Source organism: Vicia villosa, unplaced genomic scaffold (genome assembly GCF_029867415.1).
Source record: "Vicia villosa cultivar HV-30 ecotype Madison, WI unplaced genomic scaffold, Vvil1.0 ctg.000078F_1_1_1, whole genome shotgun sequence".
In the NCBI taxonomy this organism is placed as follows: domain Eukaryota; kingdom Viridiplantae; phylum Streptophyta; class Magnoliopsida; order Fabales; family Fabaceae; genus Vicia; species Vicia villosa.
Genome location: NW_026705002.1, coordinates 171432 through 196777, shown reverse-complemented (window position 1 = coordinate 196777; position 25346 = coordinate 171432). Strand labels below are relative to the sequence as shown.

At 32.2% G+C, this 25346-nt stretch overlaps 1 protein-coding gene across 1 annotated transcript; it reads left to right on the top strand.

Moving 5' to 3' along the window:
* Positions 1-12829: 12829 nt before the first annotated feature.
* LOC131623772 (uncharacterized) lies at positions 12830-14662 on the top strand. Its single transcript, XM_058894790.1, has 2 exons — positions 12830-13510; positions 13772-14662. Exons 1-2 carry the CDS (start codon positions 12830-12832, stop codon positions 14660-14662), a joined length of 1572 nt encoding a protein of 523 aa, XP_058750773.1.
* Positions 14663-25346: the final 10684 nt, after the last annotated feature.

Genomic DNA, 25346 nt, shown 5'->3' with positions numbered 1-25346 from the left:
TTTGAACATGATTATTAATTTTTTAATAGCATGATCGGAGGTTTCAACATAGTAGTCCAACAATGCGTGGAATGTCAACGATATCGTGTGGTGTTTTAAGATCTTGGCTTGGAGATGGTTAGTCATAGGAAAAATTAGTCAAACCAATTGTAACTTTTATAATTTTAGCAAAGACCCTATGCTATTTTTATCGCAAGTCTCAATTGGTGGATAATTTTTCTTCGGGGTGTTTTGTTTTCCCGCCCCTCTTTTGTAAGTTCGGTTGAGAACTTGGGTTCTCTTTCATCAATGAAATCTTGCCTACAGAAAAAAAATAGTAGTCCAATTTTGCAATGTACTCCATATCATAGAGTCGTTCTCTTTAGTCATTCAACATATTTCGGTGCATGTCTGAAGGGATGTATAAATAGTACATGTAGCGAGGTTGATCTTATTGGTGAAAAGATATTTGTCTATTACTGCCCTTGTTGGTGATTGAAACAAAATAGTGACGCGCAAGAAACCTTGTGATTATTGTAAGTTTGTTGGTGTTATTTATGTGTATTAGTTTTGTGTCAAAGTATTATGTTTCATTTATTGATTGATGATTGCGTTCGAGTTACACTAAAATTTCTCATGAAAGACAAGTCTCAAGTGTTTTGAGTGTCTGTAATTCCTTATCATATTATTCCAACATAATTTGACAATTAAATTAAGAGTGTATTTTTAATAGTAGGAAAGAGTATGTGAACCAAAAATATTGTAAGATCCTCAAAGGTAATAATGGCGTTCTTCTTGGTTTAGTATGGGTGCAACTAATTCTAGACCATCCAAATATCCTCCTATAAGTTCCCAATGTTCCCTGTATATTGCATTTAATGATGTACTCTCTCAAGTTTTCATTGAAATTGAGTTTTCTCCCTCATATACTACAAGGAGTTGAATTTCACCGATGAAATTGTATTGTATTGAAGCCATAGTGTTATTTATGTGTATTTAACTGTTGTATTCTGAACCTATTCACCTCTAAGAATTCCATGTGGTAATTGGTGAATTGAATTTTCTTTGTGATTTCAACTTTTGTTTTAAGTGATTGATCGTTTATATTGATATTGCTTTGTATTGTAGATATAGGAATAAACATAACAATGCGGAAGCTAAGTAAAGGACGTGGTTTTGTCATATCCCCAAAAGATTACTCAACTAAAGTATCGTTATTTGAATGTATCAAAATCTACTATATTTTCAACTAAATTTTAACATTAACTTAAGAGAGGGGTTTGGATGACGCATTTTAGTTTGGAAAAGTAATTTTTTTTAAGGAATTTAAAATGACTAGATCAAAATTTATTGTTTGGATTAAAATATGGAGAATTAATAAAATGATATAAATTTATGCAGTATTTTATTCATGTTAAATATAATGAATTTCAAATGACACTAATAAGTAAAGAATTTTAAATTGCTCATCCACTCTTTATAATATGAACTAAATTCTTGATTAATAATTTTTCAAATTTTGCAAGACGGTCCTCATATTTTATGAAAATTTCAAATTCGTCTAAATTTTTTCAAAAATTACAAATAAATGTTAATAATAATCATATTTAAAAATTAGTCACTTCAAATTTTCAAAATAAATGTAAATTTGTCCCTATTTTATATATTTTAAATTTGGCCCAAAAGTTTAAAAAAATTATGAATATGACCTTAGAAATTTAACAATGAATCATTTTGCGACACAATCCAAACAAAAAAATTTAAAAATAAATGAATTTCTATTGAATGATTTAAAATACATAGAATTTTGAATTCTATGAAAGAAAACTTTAGTTTATTTTAATATATATTTACTTATTTTGAATAACAGTGAATCATTTTTTGTTATTTTTTCATTTTAAATTCAATCCTAATTTAAAAAGAAATAATCTTAGTTTTATTTAATATTTATTTTTGAGATCTAATAATTATTGCAAGAATTTTTTAAATTTTAAAAAAAAATTATTTATTAGTCAAAAATAATTTAAAATAATAAAAGGCAGAAAAAAGAGCTAGATATCCAAAATCTAACAAACATATATGCAAAATAATAATTATTGGAAAAAAGAGGGAGAGTTAGATATTATTTGTAACACGACTTTAAATTAAAGTTATTGAAATTTAAAATTGTAAAAATTTATACTAATGCCTACACCCGCATAATCTAAAAACAAAAAGAGCATGATGTAAGGATGGGATACTAGACAGTTTGGGCTTAAAACGTTAATGTTAAGTTGTCTCTATTGGAGTAATTGGAAGATAAAGTTTCAATAGATAATATTGTTGAAAGGTTTAAATTAACAATAAAACCACACAAAAATTCTCATTTAGTCTATGAAAAACAACAAAAAGCTGTTGTTCTAGGAGATCAAGCGACTTGAAGTGATCAACAGATAATTGAATAACACATTTTATGGAATTTATAGAATGATGAATATTTGACCCATAATTTCTAAACCTCGCTTTGTTTCTACATTTACAAAACTCAAATAATCCTAGTAATATGTTTTAAGACTATATTCTTAATACGAGAACTCCACCCTTTCTTATAAAGGAAAAATAAGGCTATGATATAAGATTTGGGAGAACTTATGTAAAAGAGATTATCCACTTCCAAGTTTTCATATTAAGAGGTAATTCAACGAAAATGTGATGTGAAATTTTGAATGCATAACCAAATAAGATGTATTAAGAAAACACGACAATCTATTTTATTCCTTCAAGTATGAAGAAAATGCGACCATCTACTTTATTCCTTCAGGTATGAAGAAAATGTTTTTCATAAATCGGCGTAGAATCTTCCACAATATTCATTATTGAACTGAAATAGGGTTAATGAACAATGCTTTTTAATTTGTTCTTAATGATAACACAATATTAAGGAAAAACAATTTTATTATATAATTTTTGTTACATGTGTAAATTTTATTAAATAGATTTTATGTTATCTATTTTTTGAAAAGAGTACTAGTAATATATATTCATTATCATCGTTTAAAAATAGATTCATCATTGTGCGATAATTCCAAAATCTCTTGATTTTTCCTCTTTTTACTTAAATTTAAATACTCCATTAAACCCCATCACAAGCCACCAATTTGAAAGTGATCACATTTTCTTTATTCATTTCTTTATCAATGTGATAAGCAACATAATAGAAGACTTCACTGAACCATTTTTGCATAGTGCATCTTTGATTCCACATATTTCCACTTCGTTGTACTTAATTATAACTTCATTAAAATAAACTTTGTAACATACAATGCTCTACTGTTCGGGTACGGAAGGCATGGTATGCATGCTGAAGCTAGAACACAGTTTGAAGAAAAGTAGTCTTTTATAGTACCATGGTAGATACATGTTGAAAAAATTGTTTAATAGAATCTTGTATGATGTTGCTTATACATGAAGAAAAGAATCGTGCAAGAAGTGGCCGCGTCCAACCCCATAATTGCTTCATGTCAACTATCACCAAATTTGGAGAAAGAAATTCACTGTTCTTCATAAACCATTAAGCTCCAATTATACAATTGTCTACTATGTTGATTTGTGGTTCTTTTCAAACTAAGCCGACTGATGATCACTACTAGAATATTGGGATTTAGCTGCCAGGATATAGCGTCGGCAACCGACTCCGACGCTATATGGTGCTCGTTTTATTATTTTTTTTCTTGAGCAACCAGACACGATGACACTGCCGCTAAGTTTAAATTGACTGAATTTTGATATAAATTTTATTATTTTTTTAATCAAAGTGTCGGCTGGGCCGACGCTAATTTTTAAACGTTTAGTTTTCTGAATTATTTATTAATTTACTTATTTTCCCTGTTTTTTTTTCGTTTGGAATTAAACGTATTTTGATTTATATTTTTGTTTTAGTGTCAGCCCAACCGACGCTACATTCAATTAATTATTATTTATATTATTTACTTTTTTTGTTTCCCACTTATTTTTTCGTTTGGCGCTCATTTTAATTTTTATTTTAGTTAGATGTCTGGCCGACACTAATTTATTTTTTAGTTATTATTTTTAATTTTTTAAATATAAAGACCATATTTTTAAGGCAAAATACCCATTGTAGTCCCTTAACTATACCCCTAGATTCAGTTTGGTACCTTAATTTTTTTTCGTGTCAAAATGGTCCTTTAACTTTTTAATAGATGCATATGAGTCCCTTCCGTCTATTCCGTTAGTCAAAGTCTGTTAAAAGTCTACGTGGCAGTGACAGGTGGATATGACCAAATATTGTGAGGGACTTAGCGTCGGAAAAATCGACGCTAAAAGCTATTTCTGGATTTTTTTAATTATTGTTGTTCATCTTCTTCCCCAAAAATTTTCTTAAAAAATACCTAAAAATTTGGGGATATCAACAAAAACTCAAAATTGGATACTAAAAATCGTGAACAGCATTAATTTCTTACTAACAACAAAAAATTCCATAAAATCATATCTCTTCCACCCATAACAGCATATCTCTTTCTCTCATAAAACGTGAATAAAACTTCTCTCTTCCTCTCTTTTTCATCTCTTACTAACAACAATAATTTCTATAAAATCATATGACCAAAATGCAATCAAGTCCTGCAATCTCAACAATAAATCACAAGCAACAGAAACATCATGAATAAAGTGGTTGTCGGAGGGGGTGGGGGCTTCAACGGAGTTCTGGTGCGGAGGGAGGATGGAACACGGTTGACCGTAGACGGCGGAAGGGTGCTTCCATGCTTTCGGTGGTTTCCGTTTATGATATTTTCTTTTCTCACTCTTCTTTGTTATGTTTTGATTTTGCTTTAATCCATAGATTTTATGCAGGTTCTTGAATCAGATTGTGTTTAGAGGTGAGTTTGGTGGTGTTGATTTTGAATTTGTGAGGTTTATTTCATGTTGATGTGTTTTATTTACATGAGTTTGTTGTTGTTGTGATTTGGTAAAGTGACAAAAGTTGAAGATGATTTGTGGCTACTGTGTTAGATTTTGCAGGTTTATGGTTTGGGTTGGAGGATGACAAAGGTCATGATAATGGTGCATAATGAAGGTTTATGGTTTGGTGTTATCCCTAAATTTTTGGGTTTTTTTTAAGGAAATATTTTTGGGAAGAAGATGAACAATAATTAAAAAAAATCCAGAAATAGTTTTTAGCGTCGGTTTTTCCGACGATAAATCCATCACAATACTAGGTCAAATCCACCCGTCACTGCCACGTAGACATTTAACAAACTTTGACTAACCAAGTAGACGGAAGGGACTCATATGCATCTATTAAAAAGTTAAAGGACCATTTTGGCACGAAAAAAAGTTAAGGGACCAAAATGAGTATTTTGCCTATTTTTAACTATCACATATTTTTAATTATCATAGATTTTTAATTATAAAAATAAATAAGATAAAAATGGGGCGTTACAAATACCATATCATCGTCAAAACTTAATAGTTACTAAATTGACTTGTATCTTGCAATCCATAAGTTTTTCCATCATGGATAAATTGTTGATTATACTTGCAACACGTAGATAATATTTATAAAAACTGCCCAACTAATTTATGAAAAGGTTATCACATGTCTATAATTCAAGACAATATTTATAAACAATGCATATATTGTATTTCATGAAAGAATAGAGGTTTGCACCAATTTACAATTGATTCACAAAAAACATGACACTAAACATCAAAATAATTTAGATTTTTTAATTCTTTGATGGGTGATAATTTATGATTTTTAGAATTAACTAATATTGGGGATATGACTTTTTTTTTAGCAAATAGTATAGTACTCCATACAATGCGATTTCAGAAGGGCGTCTCCCGGTAGACTTCCGGTGATCTGTCGCGCGAGTGTCTGTGTTTCCTCGGTGGAACTTGAAGAGCTCCTAGAAAGATATCGTGCACTTTCTCAATTTCGGTTTAAACTCCTGGCATTAGGGCTCAGGGACCTTGTTTAGAAGGTACTGTCTGATATTGATTTAGGGCTTTTAGGTTTCGGTGGTTGTTGTTCTCAACGCGGTCTTCTTGTAGCTCGAGGGTTTTCGCTGGGCCTTGTTCCGTCTTCTCTGTTTGTATTTGCAAGGTTTTTCTTGGATTTTCGCTCAAATCTCCTTCTTCAAGGGGTGAGGGTTTCTTCTTCTTTTTTCAAAGGATGAGAGATCGGAGGCATGTTTTGCAGGAGAATGGTTGGAGGAAAGTCACCCAATTTCGGTAGCCAGGGGTGGAGAAGCAGAGGTGGGATTCTTTTCCGTTGGGTGGCTGGAAACGCAATTTGCCTCTTCAACCCAAGCAGGTGACTTTGTATTATGTTTTAGAATTTCTAGAAGATACAAGTGCAAAGGATTTGTTCGTTTTATTCGAGTGTATATGGAATGTGATAGAGGTGGCAATTTCGCTTAGAAGAAACAAATTTGGTAAACGATTTGGCTTCGCCAGATTTGTGGAGGTGGTTGATGGGCGGCTGCTTGCGGTGCATTTGGATAATTTGGTGATAGGGGAGAAGAAATTACATGTTAATATACCATGATATAATGATGCTAAACATTTACAGACTTTGAGATAAACTTGAAAGGAGAGTTGATGCAAGATTAACACTTCAGATCTTTTATGTCAAGTTTTGAAGACATGCTCAAATTATAATATAGTGTCATCAGCTCAACATTAAAGATATTATCATAAATAATCTTACCGGTAAAGCCGTAAACCCAAACCAGTTTGTTATTAATTTTAAAAAACCTTAATTTTCATTTTATATTTTAAAAGTAATTCTTAAATGTAGATGTTGTTGATTGGCTGTAATTTTTGGTAAAACTAATTGTGGTTCTATCTTGTCAAAACTGGTGTCATGACATGCACTCTGCTGTTGTGAAGTCTTTCCTTATGCAGGCCCTTACCTGATGTCAAGGCCGATGTCATGACATTCGCAGCTGTTCGTTCTTTTCTATTACTATTTATGGTTAAGTGATCTGATAAGATCCTATGCGCTTTATTTGGTAATGATGGATTCTGATCTGTTTCAAGGACGTCTTGGATGATTATTATTATTAGTTCCTTGATTTATGGAGATTAGTTTTATTAGGGTTAAAACTATTTTGTGGATCCAAGGCCCAGCTGCTGTATTTTTTGAAGGCTATATATTCCACGCAGGTGCTGCTGTTGACGTTAGGGTTTTTGTTTGACAAACTTTTAGAGTTCTTTGTTTTTAAGTCTTTCGTTGTAGCTTTCTTGTAAGCCAAACAATCATCATGATGATTGTCTTGGTCTAGGCGTTTTGTTTTGAGTTGTAAGAAGTACTCAAAGCTTTTAAGCAAGAGTACTATTGTACTTGATCAAAGCTTTTAAGCAAGATCAAGTTGTGTCCTTGAAGAGTGTCTTCTTTTGTTATTCGTTGGTTAGTTTTAATCACTGCTGTGATTGAGGGGGAGTGAGTAGGATCTCTGGTCTAAGTTGTTTAGATTGAAGTTGCATTGGGTAGATATTAAGTGAAAGGCGTAATCCTGATTTGTATTACCTTTAATTGATATTACTTATAGTGGACTTCCTCCCTGGCTTGGTAGCCCCCAGATGTAGGTGTGTTTGCACCGAACTGGGTTAACAACTTTCCTGTGTTGTTTATCTGTTTACTCTTTGTTCTTTTGTTTAAAAACGTTCAGATAGTAATGTCGTGACATCCTGTTAGACATCGCGTGTCTGAGTCCAGAATTTCAATTGGTATCAGAGCAGGCACCCTGCCTGTTTTTACTGGGTGAGATCTAGGGACAGTATTTTCTGGTACTATGGACAAAGAAGGTGGTGGATTTGTGATTAGACCACCCATTCTGGATGGTTCTAATTATGATTATTGGAAACCTCGCATGGTGGCTTTTCTGAAATCCGTGGATAGTAAAGCATGGAGAGCTGTGAACAAAGGATGGGAACATCCTGTTATTACTGATAAAGATGGCAAGAAAACTCTTAAACCAGAGGAAGAATGGGACAAAGATGAAGAGGCATTGGCGCTTGGCAACTCTAAAGCCTTAAATGCTTTATTCAATGGAATTGACAGGAATATTTTCAGACTGGTGCACCAGTGTGAACTAGCCAAAGATGTCTGGGATACCCTCAAGACTACTCATGAGGGCACCTCCAAAGTGAAGATGTCAAGACTTCAACTGCTAACTACAAAGTTTGAAAATCTAAGGATGAGAGATGATGAAAGTATTAAGGATTTTCATATGAATATACTGGATATTGCTAATACCTCAGGAGCTCTGGGAGAGAAAATGTCTGATGAAAAGCTGGTGAGAAAAATTATTAGATCCCTACCTAAGAGATTTGATATGAAAGTTACAGCTATAGAAGAGGCACAGGAGATCAGCAAAATGAAGGTAGAAGAGTTAATTGGATCTCTTCAAACCTTTGAGATGGGAATCAGTGAAAATTCTGAAAAGAAGAACAAAAGCATAGCTTTTGTGTCCAACTCTCAAGAAGAAGTAGAGGAAAGTAGAGAAGAGAATCTATCTGAATCTATAGCTATGCTTGGCAAACAATTCAACAAAATTATGAGAAGAATGGATCAGAAGCCAAGACCTAATGCCAAGAACATCTCATCTGACATCAGTAGATCTTATGACTCTGGCAGAAGAGCTAAACCAGAAGAAAAGTACAATCACAGCAAAGGGATTCAATGTCATGGATGTGAAGGGTATGGACATATTAGAGCTGAATGCCCTACTTATCTCAAGAAACAAAAGAAAGGTTTGTCAGTCTCCTGGTCTGATGAAGATTCTGAGAGTGATTTTGAAGAAGAATCAGCCAAACATGTCACAGCCCTTACTGGAGTTTGCAATTCTGATGAAGATTCTAGTGAAGATGAGCTATCCTTTGAAGAGCTGGCAACCTCCTACAGAAAGCTGTGTATCAGAAGTGCTGAAGTGTGTCAACAAGGTGAAAAACAGAAGAAATACATAGCTCAGTTGGAGGCTGATAACAAAGGGCTTAGTGAAACTATATCTGAACTGAATAGTGAAATTATCATGTTACAATCCAAACTTGATCAGATGTCAAAATCTGTAAAAATGTTGAACAGTGGCACGGATATGTTGGAGGAGATTTTGCAGGTTGGAAAAAGTTCAGGAGATATGTCTGGTATAGGATTTGTTGGTGCAAAGAAACATTTCCAAGATAGTAGCAGAACTAAACCTGAAGCTGAGATGTTGAAACCGATGTCAAAACATGTGACTCAACATCACGAGAAAAGTGAAATGAAGAGAAAGTTTCAAAGATGGAGATGTCATTATTGTGGAAGATTTGGACACATTAAGCCTTTTTGCTTCAGATTATATGGATACCCAGATCAAGCTCCTTACTACAAACCTAAGCAGATCATGCCCGTCCAGAAGCAACAATGGAAACCTAAAAATATGGCCTTAATAGCCCATACATCTCTTAGAGTTTCAGCCAAAGAAGACTGGTATTTTGACAGTGGATGTTCCAGACACATGACTGGACTCAAGAATCTGCTTGTTGATATCAAGAGTCATTCTACTAGTTATGTAACCTTTGGTGATGGAGCTAAAGGAGAAATCAAAGGAGTTGGAAAATTAGACTGTTCAGGAGTGCCAAATTTAGAAGGTGTTTTGTTGGTCAAAGGCCTGACTGCTAATCTCATAAGCATCAGTCAACTCTGTGACCAAGGATACCAAGTCAACATCACTAAAGCTGAGTGTGTGGTTACTAATGAAGAAAAGGAAGTAGTAATGAGGGGTGTCAGATCCAAAGATAACTGCTATTTGTGGGTGTCTCATGAATCCAGCTATTCTACTGTATGCTCTAAGGAAGAAGAAGCAAAGCTATGGCACCAAAAACTTGGTCACCTTCATCTAAGGGGGATGAAAAGGATTATTTCTCTGGAAGCTGTGAGAGGAATTCCTAAGCTACAAATTGATGAAGGAAGAATATGTGGTGAATGTCAGGTAGGAAAACAAACCAGGATGTCACATCCAAAGGTTACACATCTGACTACTTCCAGAGTTCTTGAACTGCTACATATGGACTTGATGGGACCAATGCAAATAGAAAGTCTTGGAGGAAAGAAATATGCTTATGTGGTGGTAGATGACTACTCCAGATACACTTGGGTAAATTTCATCAGAGAAAAATCAGATGTGTTTGATGTTTTCAAGGACCTATGTCAAAGAGTTCAAAGAGAAAAAGAAAATGGTGTGTGAGAATTAGGAGTGATCACGGAAAGGAATTTGAGAATCAAAAGTTTGCTGATTTCTGCTCCTCTGAAGGAATACATCATGAATTTTCTTCCCCTATTACTCCACAGCAAAATGGGGTTGTTGAAAGAAAAAATAGAACTATTCAAGAATCAGCCAGAGCCATGATCCATGCTAAGAATCTTCCTATCTACTTCTGGGCTGAAGCCATGAATACTGCTTGTTATGTCCATAATAGAGTTACCTTAAGAAAAGGAACCTCTACCACCCTATATGAGATCTGGAAGGGAAGAAAACCCACTGTCAAATACTTCCATGTGTTTGGTAGTAAGTGTTACATTCTTGCTGATAGAGATCACAGAAGGAAGATGGATCCCAAGAGTGATGAAGGAATCTTTCTGGGCTACTCTACGAACAGTAGAGCCTATAGAGTGTTCAACTCAAGAACCAGAATAATAATGGAGTCCATAAATGTTGTGGTTGATGATGTCCACAATCAAGCAGATGTCACAGAAGATGTCGGAACATTCTGGGATATTACAGCTGAAGGATCTACAAGAGAAGATGATTGCAGTCCTACTATCACAGAATCTGAGACTAAACTTCCTAACAAGAGTCCATCAATAAGAGTTCAAAAAAATCATCCTAGTGAACTTATTATAGGTGATCTCAACAGTGGAATTACTACAAGGTCAAGGGAAGTAGTTTCAAACTCTTGTTTTGTGTCAAAAATTGAACCTAAAAATGTCAAGGAAGCTTTAACAGATGAGTTCTGGATTAATGCCCTGCAGGAAGAACTAGGCCAGTTTGAAAGGAATGAAGTATGGGAGCTGGTACCAAGACCTAAAGGTACTAATGTCATTGGAACAAAATGGGTTTACAAGAACAAGTCAGATGAACTGGGAACTGTTGTCAGAAACAAAGCAAGGCTAGTTGCTCAAGGATACACTTAAGTTGAAGGAATTGACTTTGATGAAACCTTTGCTCCAGTTGCTAGACTTGAGTCAATTAGATTACTGCTAGGAGTTGCTTGTATTCTAAAATTCAAACTGTATCAGATGGATGTGAAGAGTGCTTTCTTGAATGGATACCTGAGTGAGGAAGTTTATGTGGAGAAACCTAAAGGTTTTGCTGATCCAAACCATCCTGACTATGTGTACAAACTAAGAAAAGCTCTTTATGGCTTAAAACAAGCCCCTAGAGCTTGGTATGAGAGACTAACTGAGTTTCTTACTGGTAATGGGTACAGGAAAGGAGGAATAGATAAAACTCTCTTTGTTAAAGATGAAGGAGGAAAGATCCTGATTGCTCAAATCTATGTGGATGATATTGTGTTTGGGGGGATGTCAGACAAGATGACTAGACATTTTGTTGATCAGATGCAATCAGAATTTGAAATGAGTCTAGTTGGAGAATTAACTTATTTTCTTGGGCTGCAAGTTAAACAGATGGAAGACTCAATTTTTCTCTCTCAGAGTAAGTATGCTAAAAACATTGTTAAAAAGTTTGGAATGGAAAATGCCTCTCACAAAAGAACACCAGCTCCTACTCACTTAAAGTTGTCCAAAGATGAAAAGGGAACCAGTGTTGATCAAAGTTTATATAGAAGCATGATAGGAAGTCTGCTGTATCTCACAGCCAGTAGACCTGATATTGCTTTTGCTGTTGGGGTGTGTGCTAGGTATCAAGCAGATCCTAAGATCAGCCATATCAACCAAGTCAAGAGGATCTTGAAATATGTGAATGGTACTTGTGAATATGGAATGCTCTACTCTCATGGGTGTGAACCTATTCTCACTAGATATTGTGATGCAGATTGGGCTGGAAGTGCAGATGACAGAAAAAGTACTTCAGGAGGATGTTTCTTCTTGGGTAATAACCTTATTTCATGGTTCAGCAAGAAACAAAATTGTGTGTCCTTGTCCACTGCAGAAGCAGAATACATTGCAGCAGGAAGTAGTTAGTCTCAGCTTGTTTGAATGAAACAAATGTTAACAGAATACAATGTCACACAAGATGTCATGACATTATATTGTGACAACTTAAGTGCCATTAACATTTCAAAGAATCCCATTCAGCATAGCAGGACCAAGCACATTGATATTAGACATCATTACATTAGAGATCTTGTTGAAGATAAAATAATTGCCTTGGAACATGTTGCTACAAACCTTCAACTGGATGACATTTTCACAAAAGCCTTGGATGCAAATCAATTTGAAAATCTAAGAAGCAAACTAGGCATTTGTCTTTGTGAAGGATTATAGCAATTAATTGGGTGTGGGGCCAGCATTATTTCTCTCTCCAAATCTTTGATATCATTACACATTAAAGTGTATTTTCCCCCCCTTTTACAAGTTACCCAAACGGTTTCCATTCCTCCAAAACCTCTCCTCCACACTCACGCTATCTCTCTGTGTTTCTGCTTTCACAACCCTTTACCCAGTTTTCCATTTTCTCTCAACATGTCTCAGAGTTCTCCCTCAAAGAAATCTTCTCCTACCTCTGAAACAGCATCAGGTTCTAGGGCACCAAATGTTGTGAGTGATCAAGATGTTGTGCTGGATGTTGTGCCATTGAACTCTGTTCCCGCTACCGATACTGTTCGTAATCTACCAAAAAAGATGCATGCAAGAAAATCAACTGGGGGATTTGTTCCTGAAACCTTTTCTGTTCAAGGTAGAGAGGGTTCTACTTATGTTCACAATGCGATCGCAGGTATTGTCACCAGAATCTTGAATGAAGGACACAAGGTTGATGGGATATCCGTTCCTCTAGCCCAGATGTCTGCTTCTGAGAACAGCAAAGATGATCAAGATGGTCAAGATGATGCTAGCAAAGATCAGGGTGATGTTGAGACATCGGTTGATAACATTGAAGAGAAGATCCCAGGTGCCAAAGAAGTTGAGACATCTGAAGCTGTTAATGTTGAAACATCTGGTACTAAAGATGCTGAAATTCCTGAGCCTGAGAAAGCTGAAGAGGTTCCTGTTGCTGTTTCTAAAGAAACCCCTAATGAAGGCCCTACTGTGCATGATGTGGTGAATCTGGATGATCTGGATGATTCTATTGACATTGCTGATGATGAACTCATCTCTAGCATCTCTCATAGAGTCAAGACTCGTAAGGGCAAACAGGCTTGTGATCAAGATTTCTCCAAACCTCAGGTTACTCCTCAAAAGAAGGTCACTATAAAGAAGGACAAGAAGGTCCTTGCTGAACCTTCAACCACAGGGAGCAAGACTACTGTGAAGAAGAGGAAGGAAAGAAGTGTTTCTGTCCCAGAAGATGATGTCTTAAGTGATGTCCCTGACATCCCATCCAAGAAGAAGATTGCTGTCACAAAATCCTCCACAAAGGTTCGTGATGTTCCTTTGGATAACATTTACTTGCACTATGCTTCAAATGCTATCCAGTGGAAGTTTGTCTATCAAAGAAGGCTGGCTCTGGAAAGAGAATTAGCAAATGATGCTCTGGAATGTCAAGAGGTCATGAAGCTCATCAAGACTGCAGGTTTGATTAAAACTGTTACTCATTTTTCAAAGTGTTATGAAATGCTTGTGAAGGAATTCATTGTGAATTTGTCTCAAGATTGTGGTGATGGAACAACTGATGATTTTCATAAGGTGTATGTTAGAAGAAAGTGTATAGATTTTTCCCCTGCTGTTATCAACCTATATCTAGGTAGAGATGCTGAGGCTCAACCTGACCTTGAAGTGACTGATAATGAGGTTTGCAAGGTAATCACTGGTGGTAAGGTTAAGAAGTGGCCCATAAAGAGCAAACTGTCAGCTAGTTCTCTTAATGTCAGGTATGCATTGCTGCACAAAATTGGTGCTGCTAACTGGGTGCCTACCAATCACACTTCCACCATTGCTGTTGGCCTAGGAAGATTCATATATGCTGTGGGAACCAAGACAAAATTTGACTATGGGACCTACATATTTGATCAAACTATGAGGCATGTTGGTACCTCTGCTACTAAGCTTCCCATTGCTTTCCCATCTCTGATATGTGGAATAATCCTCAAGCAACACCCTGGAATTCTGAAAAGTAAAGATTCTGTATGTAAGAGGGAGAGTGCTTTGTCTTTTCACTACAAGCTGCTGCAGAGGTCTGATGACAAGACATCTGCTGGGACATCACAACCCAGCAAATCTGTGAACAAAGCTCTTCTTATTGCTGAGCTAAAAGAGACTTGTCAAGAGTTGGACAACAGGAAGCTGAAACTTGAAAATCTCATCCACAGTCTTGAGCAGTCTACAGATGATGATCTTGCTGGTGAAAAGGGTGGTGACAATATGGATGAAGACAAAGAGGCTGAGGAAGAAGCTGAGGATGCTGAGGCTGAGGGTGCTGAGAGTGGAAGTAGTGATGCTGCTGAATGGACTAGTAGTTCAAGTGATGACAATCCTGGTGGCTCTAGTGATGAAGACAGTGATGGGTCTGATGATTAGCTCTGCTGAGCTGAATATGTTTTGGCTCCTTTTGTGGCTAAAAAAGGGGAGTAATTGGTAGTGGTAGTGGTTGTTTTGTTGTAATGGTTGTTGTAATGGTTGTTTTGTGGTTTTTGGTGATCTTTTGGTTTTTCTTGGACATGGTTGTTTTGTGGTTTTCCTTTTTGGGTTTTCTCTGGTTCTCCCTAACAATGACAAGTGGTTTCTGTAACAGTTGATTAAGGAGATGTTTTCTGATTTTCTGGTGATTAATCAAGTTGCTGTTGTTGCTTACAGAATTTATTTTTCTGTTACAGAATTTATTTTTCTGTTGTTGGCTGTTGTGTATGCTCTGATATCTGTTTACATCTATTAGTGTTTTAGCCAAAAATTTGCCAAAGGGGGAGTTTGTAGATGTTGTTGATTGGCTGTAATTTTTGGTAAAACTAATTGTGGTTCTATCTTGTCAAAACTGGTGTCATGACATGCACTCTGTTGTTGTGAAGTCTTTCCTTATGCAAGCCCTTACCTGATGTCAAGGCCGATGTCATGACATTCGCAGCTGTTCGTTCTTTTCTATTACTATTTATGGTTAAGTGATCTGATAAGATCCTATGCGCTTTATTTGGTAATGATGGATTCTGATCTGTTTCAAGGACGTCTTGGATGATTATTATTATTAGTTCCTTGATTTATGGAGATTAGTTTTATTAGGGTTAAAACTATTTTGTGGATCCAAGGCCCAGCTGCTGTATTTTTTGAAGGCTATATATTCCACGCAGGTGCTGCTGTTGACGTTAGGGTTTTTGTTTGACAAACTTTTAGAGTTCTTTGTTTTTAAGTCTTTCGTTGTAGCTTTCTTGTAAGCCAAACAATCATCATGATGATTGTCTTGGTCTAGGCGTTTTGTTTTGAGTTGTAAGAAGTACTCAAAGCTTTTAAGCAAGAGTACTATTGTACTTGATCAAAGCTTTTAAGCAAGATCAAGTTGTGTCCTTGAAGAGTGTCTTCTTTTGTTATTCGTTGGTTAGTTTAGTCACTGCTGTGATTGAGGGGGAGTGAGTAGGATCTCTGGTCTAAGTTGTTTAGATTGAAGTTGCATTGGGTAGATATTAAGTGAAAGGCGTAATCCTGATTTGTATTACCTTTAATTGATATTACTTATAGTGGACTTCCTCCCTGGCTTGGTAGCCCCCAGATATAGGTGTGTTTGCACCGAACTGGATTAACAACTTTCCTGTGTTGTTTATCTGTTTACTCTTTGTTCTTTTGTTTAAAAACGTTCAGATAGTAATGTCGTGACATCCTGTTAGACATCGCGTGTCTGAGTTCAGATAGTAATATCATTTCAAAGTATTGTAGAAAAAAGAAATGTTTAAATTAAATTTTGATTATAAAAAATTATATTTGAATTAATTTTAAATAATAAAAGAATAACAACATTTACCTAGAAGAAAAACTAACAAGAAAAAATAAAGTAAATTTTCTATGTGAAAAATTCCCACGGATTGGAGATAAATAAGTAAAATCTAGCTAGAGTGCCGAGAGTGTAAACGTCACGTCACCTCTTTGAACATAAAACTCTGTCAAAATCAATATCTTGAAAACGCCATATTCGCACGCAGAATAACAAACTTGATAATCCACGGCTCTCACTTCAAAACCATTCAACATTAAAACCCCACACTCTCTTTTGGTTTTTGAGCAATATAGCTTCCCATAGTAACTAGTATCTTTTGGTTTTTGAGCAATATAGCTTCCCATAAAACTTAATATAAAACTTTTTTTTCTTTTGAGTATACAGGTAAAGGTGCTATAATGGATGCGAGATTCGAAGATGGAGATCATTCAAATGTGTAGGAAGACTTAAACATGGTACTATGTTGGTTGCTTCCAATTTTTGTGTATTTTAATGTTCTTTTTAAATTTTTCTTTATCAAATTTTGTATAAAAATTTAATTTCTCATTCTTGGTTTTAGTTTTTTTATAGAATATTTAAACCAAAAAGGTGGATAGTATAGCCACTGTTTGAGAATTTAAACCATAATTTTATGCATTACTACTTATCACACACGGTTTGAAAATCTTCTTGATATATTTCTTATTAGTTGATTTATTTTTGGAGTTTAAACACTAACGTGTGTAAGAAGTGGATGATTATGGCTTACCAATAGATTATATTAAATGGAGATGATGCTGATATTAATCGAATTTGTTCATTGATTAGTGGTTATATATATATATATATATATATATATATATATATATATATATATATATATATATATATATATATATATATATATATATATATATATATATATATATATATATATATATATATATATATATATATATATATATATATATATATATATAGGGAGCATATCAAGTGAGAGCATTTTTAAATGAGAGATGAGAGGAAGAAATATCAACCGTCAAATTTATCAAGAGAGAGAATGTTAATACATTAATGAGGCTATTAATTTCTCTCGATTAGTGGTTATATATATATATATATATATATATATATATATATATATATATATATATATATATATATATATATATATATATATATATATATATATATATATATATATATATATATATAATTATTTATATACTCTTTTACTATAGATTATAAACTAATTTTATTTAAATTGATACGAATCATGTTTTCATCTGCCAAAACTCTTTTGTCCGTGCCTTGGGCTTTAGTCTAAATTGGCTAGATTGTTGGTTGATCAACTATCCTTCTTTTTTTTTTAATGGTTTCTTATAACACATGTAATATTGTCTTTAGTTGTTATATTAAATAAACCTACAATCACATTAAGGTTATAAGAAAGCATTTTAGTAGCTATAAAGTAAGGATTTATAAAAAAATTGAATATGATAATTGTTTTGGATCTACCAAAATGCGTTTTGATGAATCCAAAGTAATTAACATATTAATTTATTTTATAAATATTCAAAGCTAGTAAAATGTTCTCTTACAACACTAATATAATTGACGTTTGTATTAGCAGAACAAAGAGGTGTAATAAGTATTCATTCAATAAAGAATGGTTGCTGATGGACCTACAATACAGCCAACTTAGAATAAAGCCCAAGGAATTGACAGCATAGCTCTGGTTGATGACAACATAAACAGTGCAATTGAAAAATGAAATTATTTTATAATCCATAATAAAACTAGTTACCCGATTTTATAGTTTTCTCAATTATGATTCTCTTTTTTGAACTAACATTTGAACATTTCAAATTTACGCAGTCTGGAGATACAACTGCTTAATGGTAAAAAATTTGGTATGTTGTTTTTTTTTCTATTTGTGTTTATCTTGAAATTGGACCTTCATAATATTACAATTCTTTCTTTTTAGGCATATAGGCTTATATAGTTGCATTTGAATGTGCGAATGAGATAAAACTTAGCAATTGTTGAACTTTTATTAATTATTAAATTGAGATATCACAATATTACAAAGGTGTTATATCAACAAGCACATATATGGAAATAAGGAGTTTGTCATTGTGATTGTTGTCGGTTCATTCCTTCACGGAAGCTAGCTAGCATTAGCATGGATTGTTGAACATGGTTGACAAATAGCACGCGTCGCCATTAACGGAAGCAAAGTTGATCATATCGGTGAAAAAATTTCTAGTTATTAACCTTGTTGATGATTTAAACCAAAAATCGAAGTGTAATAAACCTTGTGATTATTGTAAGTTTGTTACATTGAAATTTCTCATGAAAGATATAGAAACTTATCATATTGTTCCAACACAATTTGGGAACTCAATTAAGAGTATATTTTGCATAGTAACAAAGAATATGTGAACCAAAAATATTCTTAAGTCCTGAAAGATAATATTGATATTGTTCATGAGTTAGTATGTGTGTATCAATTAAGTAAGAAAAAATATATATAAGAGATTAAATGTGTTAGGAATCCGTGTGCAACTAACTCTTGGCCGTTCAATTTGCTTTGTAAGTGCCAAATATTCACTATATATATCATTGCAAGAAATATTCTCTAAAGTTTTCAATGTAATTCAGATTTTTCCCTCGTATACTTCAATGAGCTCATTTTCACCCTATCCTTTGTGATTTATTTTTGCATATTGTATTGAATCCTTAGTGCAAATACTTTAAAACTGAGCTAAATATATTTTTAAAAAATTTGCTCATACATGTAATAAATTAATGTGTTAGAACTATTATTTAACTAGCCAAATTTAAGTGATCTAATTATTGTAAGGTTTATGGCTAAGGATGTATTTGTCATGACAAATATTGTATAGATATTAAAAAATTTATTTCTATCTTGCGATGGGTAAAATTAAATTAAGAAAATTAAAATAATCATGACCCTTGATGGAAAGTCGTGAAATTCTAAACATGACTCTTTATGAAAGGTCATGTGATTATTATAAATAAGGGGTTATGGGCGAGACGGGACAAACCTGGAGACGCCTACCAATAATTTTGCAAGAAAGAGAATGACGCGGGGGTCAGCATACTAGGGAGTTTGAACCTAAAACTTTGGATCATTTTGGAAATAAAATGCTGGCAAAACAAACATGTTCGTACAACCGGCTAGTTTTGCCATCCTGTCAACAAAAGAGGTATTATTCAACTAATGTAGAGAATGTCAATTTCAAAGTTACAATATTTACTTTATTTAATTGGTTAAGATTATAAATAGTGAATATATGTATTAATTAATAAATAAATAAATCATTATTCATTCAATATTCAAAATATAAAGAAATTTTGGTTACTTTATTATTTACCTTTGTTTAACTTTAAATAAAGAATTTGAAAAGTCAACAATACTAAAATATGCATTAAATTTTTTATTAAATGGGTTACGAATGGTAATTTGAATGTTTATAGAATGATAAATATTTGGCGTATAATATCAAAACCTCATTTTATTTCTACATGTAACTCAACAATGTTAGCAACATATTTAAGACCTTATCCTTAATATTGGAACTTCACCATTTTTAATAAATTGAAAATGAGGCGATGATATCTGAAAGATTTGAGACAACTTATGTCAAAGAGATTACCTAACTCCAAATTATCATAGTAAGAGATCATTCAAAGAAAATGTGATGTGCAATTTTGAATACATAACCAAATAAGATGTATTAAGAAAATGCGACAATCTACTTTATTTCTTCATGTATGAAGAAAATATTTTTTATAGATCGACGTACAATCTTCCATTGTGTACATTATTGAACTAAAATCGGATTGAAAAACAATTCTTCTTAAAATGGATCTGAAATTGGGTTGAAAGACAATGCTTTCTAATATGGTTTTGATGATAACACAATATAAAAAAACAATTTTATTTTATAATGTTTGTTACTTGTGTAAATTTTTTTAAATAGATTCTATGTTATCTAATTTTTTTAAAAGAGTAAACAAATTCTACCTCATTATTATTTGGGATAAAGAAAATTGTTAAAATATCATCATCCTATGTACTAAACATTGAGAGTTTCGTACTACACAGTGAATTAAGATATCATCAACCTACTGTTAGCTGGAAATCTCAGCATATCACAAAGAAGATTGAAAAAACACTTAGTAGAACTTGGATGATTCAACGAATGTGTCAAAGTTCCTGTACACTCAGTAGTGTTTAGGACTTAGTAATTTTAAGAGTAAAATGAAGACCATTTCGTCAAAGTCATATCCAATGCGGAGCATGGTTAAATAACTAATTTTTGTTCTTATCTACATTTGACGGACGTGTAGAAGCAAGTCTAAAGGCGCTACGTATGCAAACAAAGACATGTCAATTTCAGGAGAAATGACCGTTTGTTACAGTCATTTTGATTTCAGTATGAATATGAATTCTAGTGCTATATTTCAGTGTGTTTAATTTACTACAAATAAGTATCTGTGTAAAGTGAAAAATGAGTTTGATTGAGGGCATTGTATGTATGCCAACACCATTTTATTTAATGCCAAGTCTTCTACCTTAAAATTACATTTCTGCATTTAATTTCAATCCTTTTAACTTCGACTACTGCCGAAGCCTTATTTATAGTTCCTGCACCTTTACTCTATTTTCTTTTTTTATTCTCAAGATTCTGCCTATGTCAAAATCTTTGTCTTTTTACACAAAATCATATAAACTCTAGAAGACTTTACACACATATATCTTACGATCATCTAGTTGATCCTGTAAGTAACCTTTTTGAAGACTAACGCTTGTTTACTAAATTTTACAGTAAACACCTATGTACTATTTTAGGCACGCGTCATTTAGACATATATTTACTATATATGATATATGTTGTCGATGCTACCATATGGATTAAGTACTTCAAGTAATTAACCATTTTTCTCTGGTAAACATAGTTTTTCAAGTCAACTATTTGATTCTATGTTTGACGATGAAGCTTTCATTTTCTAATGAGTTAGTCCACCCATTAAACATTTTGTGAAGATTTTATAAGTTTATTTCTAATGATTAAATTATTGTATTTCTTGTTCAATGTCAATATTTCAAACTTGAGAAACAATTTAGTAATCGTGCACAATGTACAAAGGTACAATGTCGTGTATAGCACAGGGAAATTGAGATCAAAGTCATATCATTAACTTCACGTCTTTGATGTCAAGTTTTGAAGAATTTATAGTGATGTTAAACAATTTTGTATGAGAATTTAATAAAGTAGTATTTACTTTAAATATTTTTGAAAATATATCAATTAAAAGTATTATAGAAAAGAATGTTTAAATAATTTTTTTTTGAAACCTTTCATAACTTATTTAAAACACAAATATAATTAAACTAATAATATTATAGAATTCAATTTAAATAAAAGAATAGCCTCATTTATTTATCTTGAAGAAACACTTATAATAAAAATAAAAATAAAAATAAAAAAGAGTTTTATGTAAAAAAAAATCAGGGATTGTAGAAAATTTCTCCTTTTTGCATGGAGATAAATAAGTGAAAATTAGCCAGAGTGAGATGAATGTGTCAAAGTCAATATGTTCAAAACATCATATTAGCTTCCCGTTTTACTTAAAATAACTTTCTTTCCCCCATCCATCTCCATCCAAATCACTCAACTAACAACTCTTTCTCTCTAAAATGTTTTGTCTTTGATACTGATGAACATACAGGTAATGGTGCCATATTTGTTTGATCATTGGTGCTATAATGAGGGTGAGATTCGAAATAGAGAGCCTCCGATCCTTACCACGCTTGAGGTTTTTGATCATTCCACAAGGTGTTATTAACATGGATGTGTTTTTTTGTTTTAACACATTTTCTATCATTATGATTTTTAAGTGTAAGCTTCAATTTCATTAATTAGTACCCAAATAATGTCTTTGTTAATTTGTTGCAAATAGGAACATATATTGCACATTCGTTTTTAGAAGATGGTGGTGATTCAATTGTGGAGGATGTCTCAAACATAGGTACTACATTGCTTGCTTCTACTTTTTGTGTATTTTAATGTTCTTTGAACTTTTTATTTATCAAATGTATACTGTATTATTTCCAAACTCTCTCATGGTTTATATAGATGAAATCTAATATGATAGAAACTAGGCTAGAAATTTGGGAATGAATTTTGGAGATTGTGTAAAAATTTATAGAAAATATTTATAACCCTAAACAATTTATATGAGAATGAAAGAAATAATTATTGACCATTATATTTATTAATGATTCAATGAATAATTATATGAGAGTGATTATTTAATCTCAACCATTTATATTTACTTTAATAATCAGTAATTATTCATTTCATTCTCATAAAAAAAGACATTCTCATGTGTAGAAAATTGAACTAGACTAAATTAGAATTAGACTTACTGTGAATTTGTCATTCATATAGGTTAGAATTTAATTTAGTTGCCTAACACTATTAGATGTCCCAACTTCGAACATATATCTTCTGCTTGTTTTAATATTGTGAATGAGACTTGTAATCATAATGTAATGTGCAAGAAAAATGTTTAAGCAAAATGTTCAAATCAATAATATGAAGTTTAAACACTAACATGTTACTCTCTTTAATAGGTAGATGATTATGGTTTACCATTGATTGATAATAAATGGATATCATGTTGATTTTAAAGAGTACACTTATTAATTAGTGGTTATCTTATTTATTGATTTGTTTTTAACGCATAACGATTTATCAAGATTTAATAAAATATCAATGGCCTGTATAGAAAATTTTAAATTATATATAAATAAGTTTACAAAGCCTTAATCAACAAAAGCAAGTATAATAAAATTATTGTTTGACTTTATCGAGATCATGTTTTTCTTTTCGTAAAAATTAAATAATGGAAAATTACCATTTGATTATATAATCTTTTATTATATATTATAAAGTAATTTTATTTTCATTGGCATGGATCATGTTTGCATCTACCTAAGCTTTTTTGTCCCTGCCTTGGACTTTAGCTCAACTTGGTTAGTTTGTTGAATCATCAACCATCCTTCCTTTTTTCAATGGTTACTTATAACACATTTAATCTTGTCTTCATTTGTTATATTAATGAAACCCACATTAAACTTAGTAGCTCTAAAATAAAGATTTATAGAAAAAAAATTAAATATGATAATTGCTTTGGATCTACCAAGATGCTCTCTGATGAATCCAAAGTAATTAAAATATTAAACTTTTTTTATAAATATTCACTTTATAGCTAGAAAGATGCTCTCTTAAAACACTAATGTAATTGTGGTTTTTATTAGCACAACAAATTAAAATAAGATCAGAGGTGTAATAAGTATTCATTTAATAAAGAATGATTGTTGATAGACCCGACAATCAAGCAAAATTAGGATAATGCCCAAGGAAGGGATAACATAGCACAGACTGATGACAACATGGACAATGCAACTGAAAAATTAAATTAATTTATAGAGTCGTTCTATTTAAGATCTCTTTTATCAATGAAATCTTGCCTACAGAAAAAAAAAATAGTAGTCCAATTTTGCAATGTACTCCATATCTTAGAGTCGTTCTATTTAGTCATTCAACATATTTCGGTGCATGTCTGAAGGGATGTATAAATAGTACATGTAGCGAGGTTGATCTTCTTGGTGAAAAGATATTTGTCTATTACTGCCCTTGTCGGTGATTGAAACAAAATTGCGACGCGCAAGAAACCTTGTGATTATTGTAAGTTTATTGGTGTTATTTATGTGTATTAGTTTTGTGTCAAAGTATTATGTTTCATTTATTGATTGATGATTGCGTTCGAGTTACACTAAAATTTCTCATGAAAGACAAGTCTCAAGTGTTTTGAGTGTCTGTAATTCCTTATCATATTATTCCAACATAATTTGACAATTAAATTAAGAGTGTATTTTTGATAGTAGGAAAGAGTATGTGAACCAAAAATATTGTAAGATCCTCAAAGGTAATAATGGCGTTCTTCTTGGTTTAGTATGGGTGCAACTAATTCTAGACCATCCAAATATACTCCTATAAGTTCCCAATGTTCCCTATATATTGCATTGCATGAAGTACTCTCTCAAGTTTTCAATGAAATTGAGTTTTCTCCCTCATATACTACAAGGAGTTGAATTTCACCGATGAAATTGTATTGTATTGAAGCCATAGTGAAAATTGTCCAAAATTGAAGTAAATATTTAACTGTTGTATTCTGAACCTTTTAACCTCTAAGAATTTTATGTGGTAATTGGTGAATTTAATTTGCTTTGTGATTTCAACTTTTGTTTTAAGTGATTGATTGTTTATATTGATATTTCTTTGTATTGTAGATATAGAAATAAACATAACAATGCCGATATAAAGCTAAGTAAAGGACGTGGTTTTGTCATATCCCCAAAAGATTACTCAAATAAAGTATCGTTATTTGAATGTATCAAAATCTACTATATTTTCAACTAAATTTTAACATTAACTTAAGAGAGGGGTTTGGATGACGCATTTTAGTTTGGAAAAGTAATTTTTTTTAAGGAATTTAAAATGACTAGATCAAAATTTATTGTTTGGATTAAAATATGGAGAATTAATAAAATGATTTAAATTTATGCAGTATTTTATTCATGTTAAATATAATGAATTTCAAATGACACTAATAAGTAAAGAATTTTAAATTGCTCATCCACTCTTTATAATATGAACTAAATTCTTGATTAATAATTTTTCAAATTTTTCAAATTCGTCTAAATTTTTTCAAAAATTACAAATAAATCCTTAATAATAATCATATTTAACAAATTATTCACTTCAAATTTTCAAACAAATGTAAATTTGTCCCTATTTTATATATTTTAAATTGGGCCCAAAAGTTTAAAAAAATTAGGAATATGACTTTAGAAATTTAACAATGAATCATTTTACGACACAATCCAAACAAAAAAATTTTAAAATAAATGAATTTCTATTGAATGATTTAAAATACATAGAATTTTGAATTCTATGAAAGAAAACTTTAGTTTAATTTAATATATATTTACTTATTTTGAATAACAGTGAATCATTTTTTTGTTATTTTTTCATTTTAAATTCAATCCTAATTTAAAAAGAAATAAGCTTAGTTTTATTTAATATTTATTTTTGAGATCTAATAATTATTGCAAGAATTTTTTAAATTTTAAAAAGAAAAATTATTTATTAGTCAAAAATAATTTAAAATAATAACAGGCAGAAAAAAGAGCTAGATATCCAA

What these genes read in the sequence shown, in the direction of transcription:
- LOC131623772 (XM_058894790.1), top strand. Translation starts at nt 12,830, where the DNA reads ATGCATGCAAGAAAATCAACTGGGGGATTTGTTCCTGAAACCTTTTCT. An exon ending in AAGATGATGTCTTAAGTGAT is followed by an intron (nt 13,511 to 13,771) that starts GTCCCTGACATC and finishes ATGCTTGTGAAG; the next exon opens with GAATTCATTGTGAATTTGTC.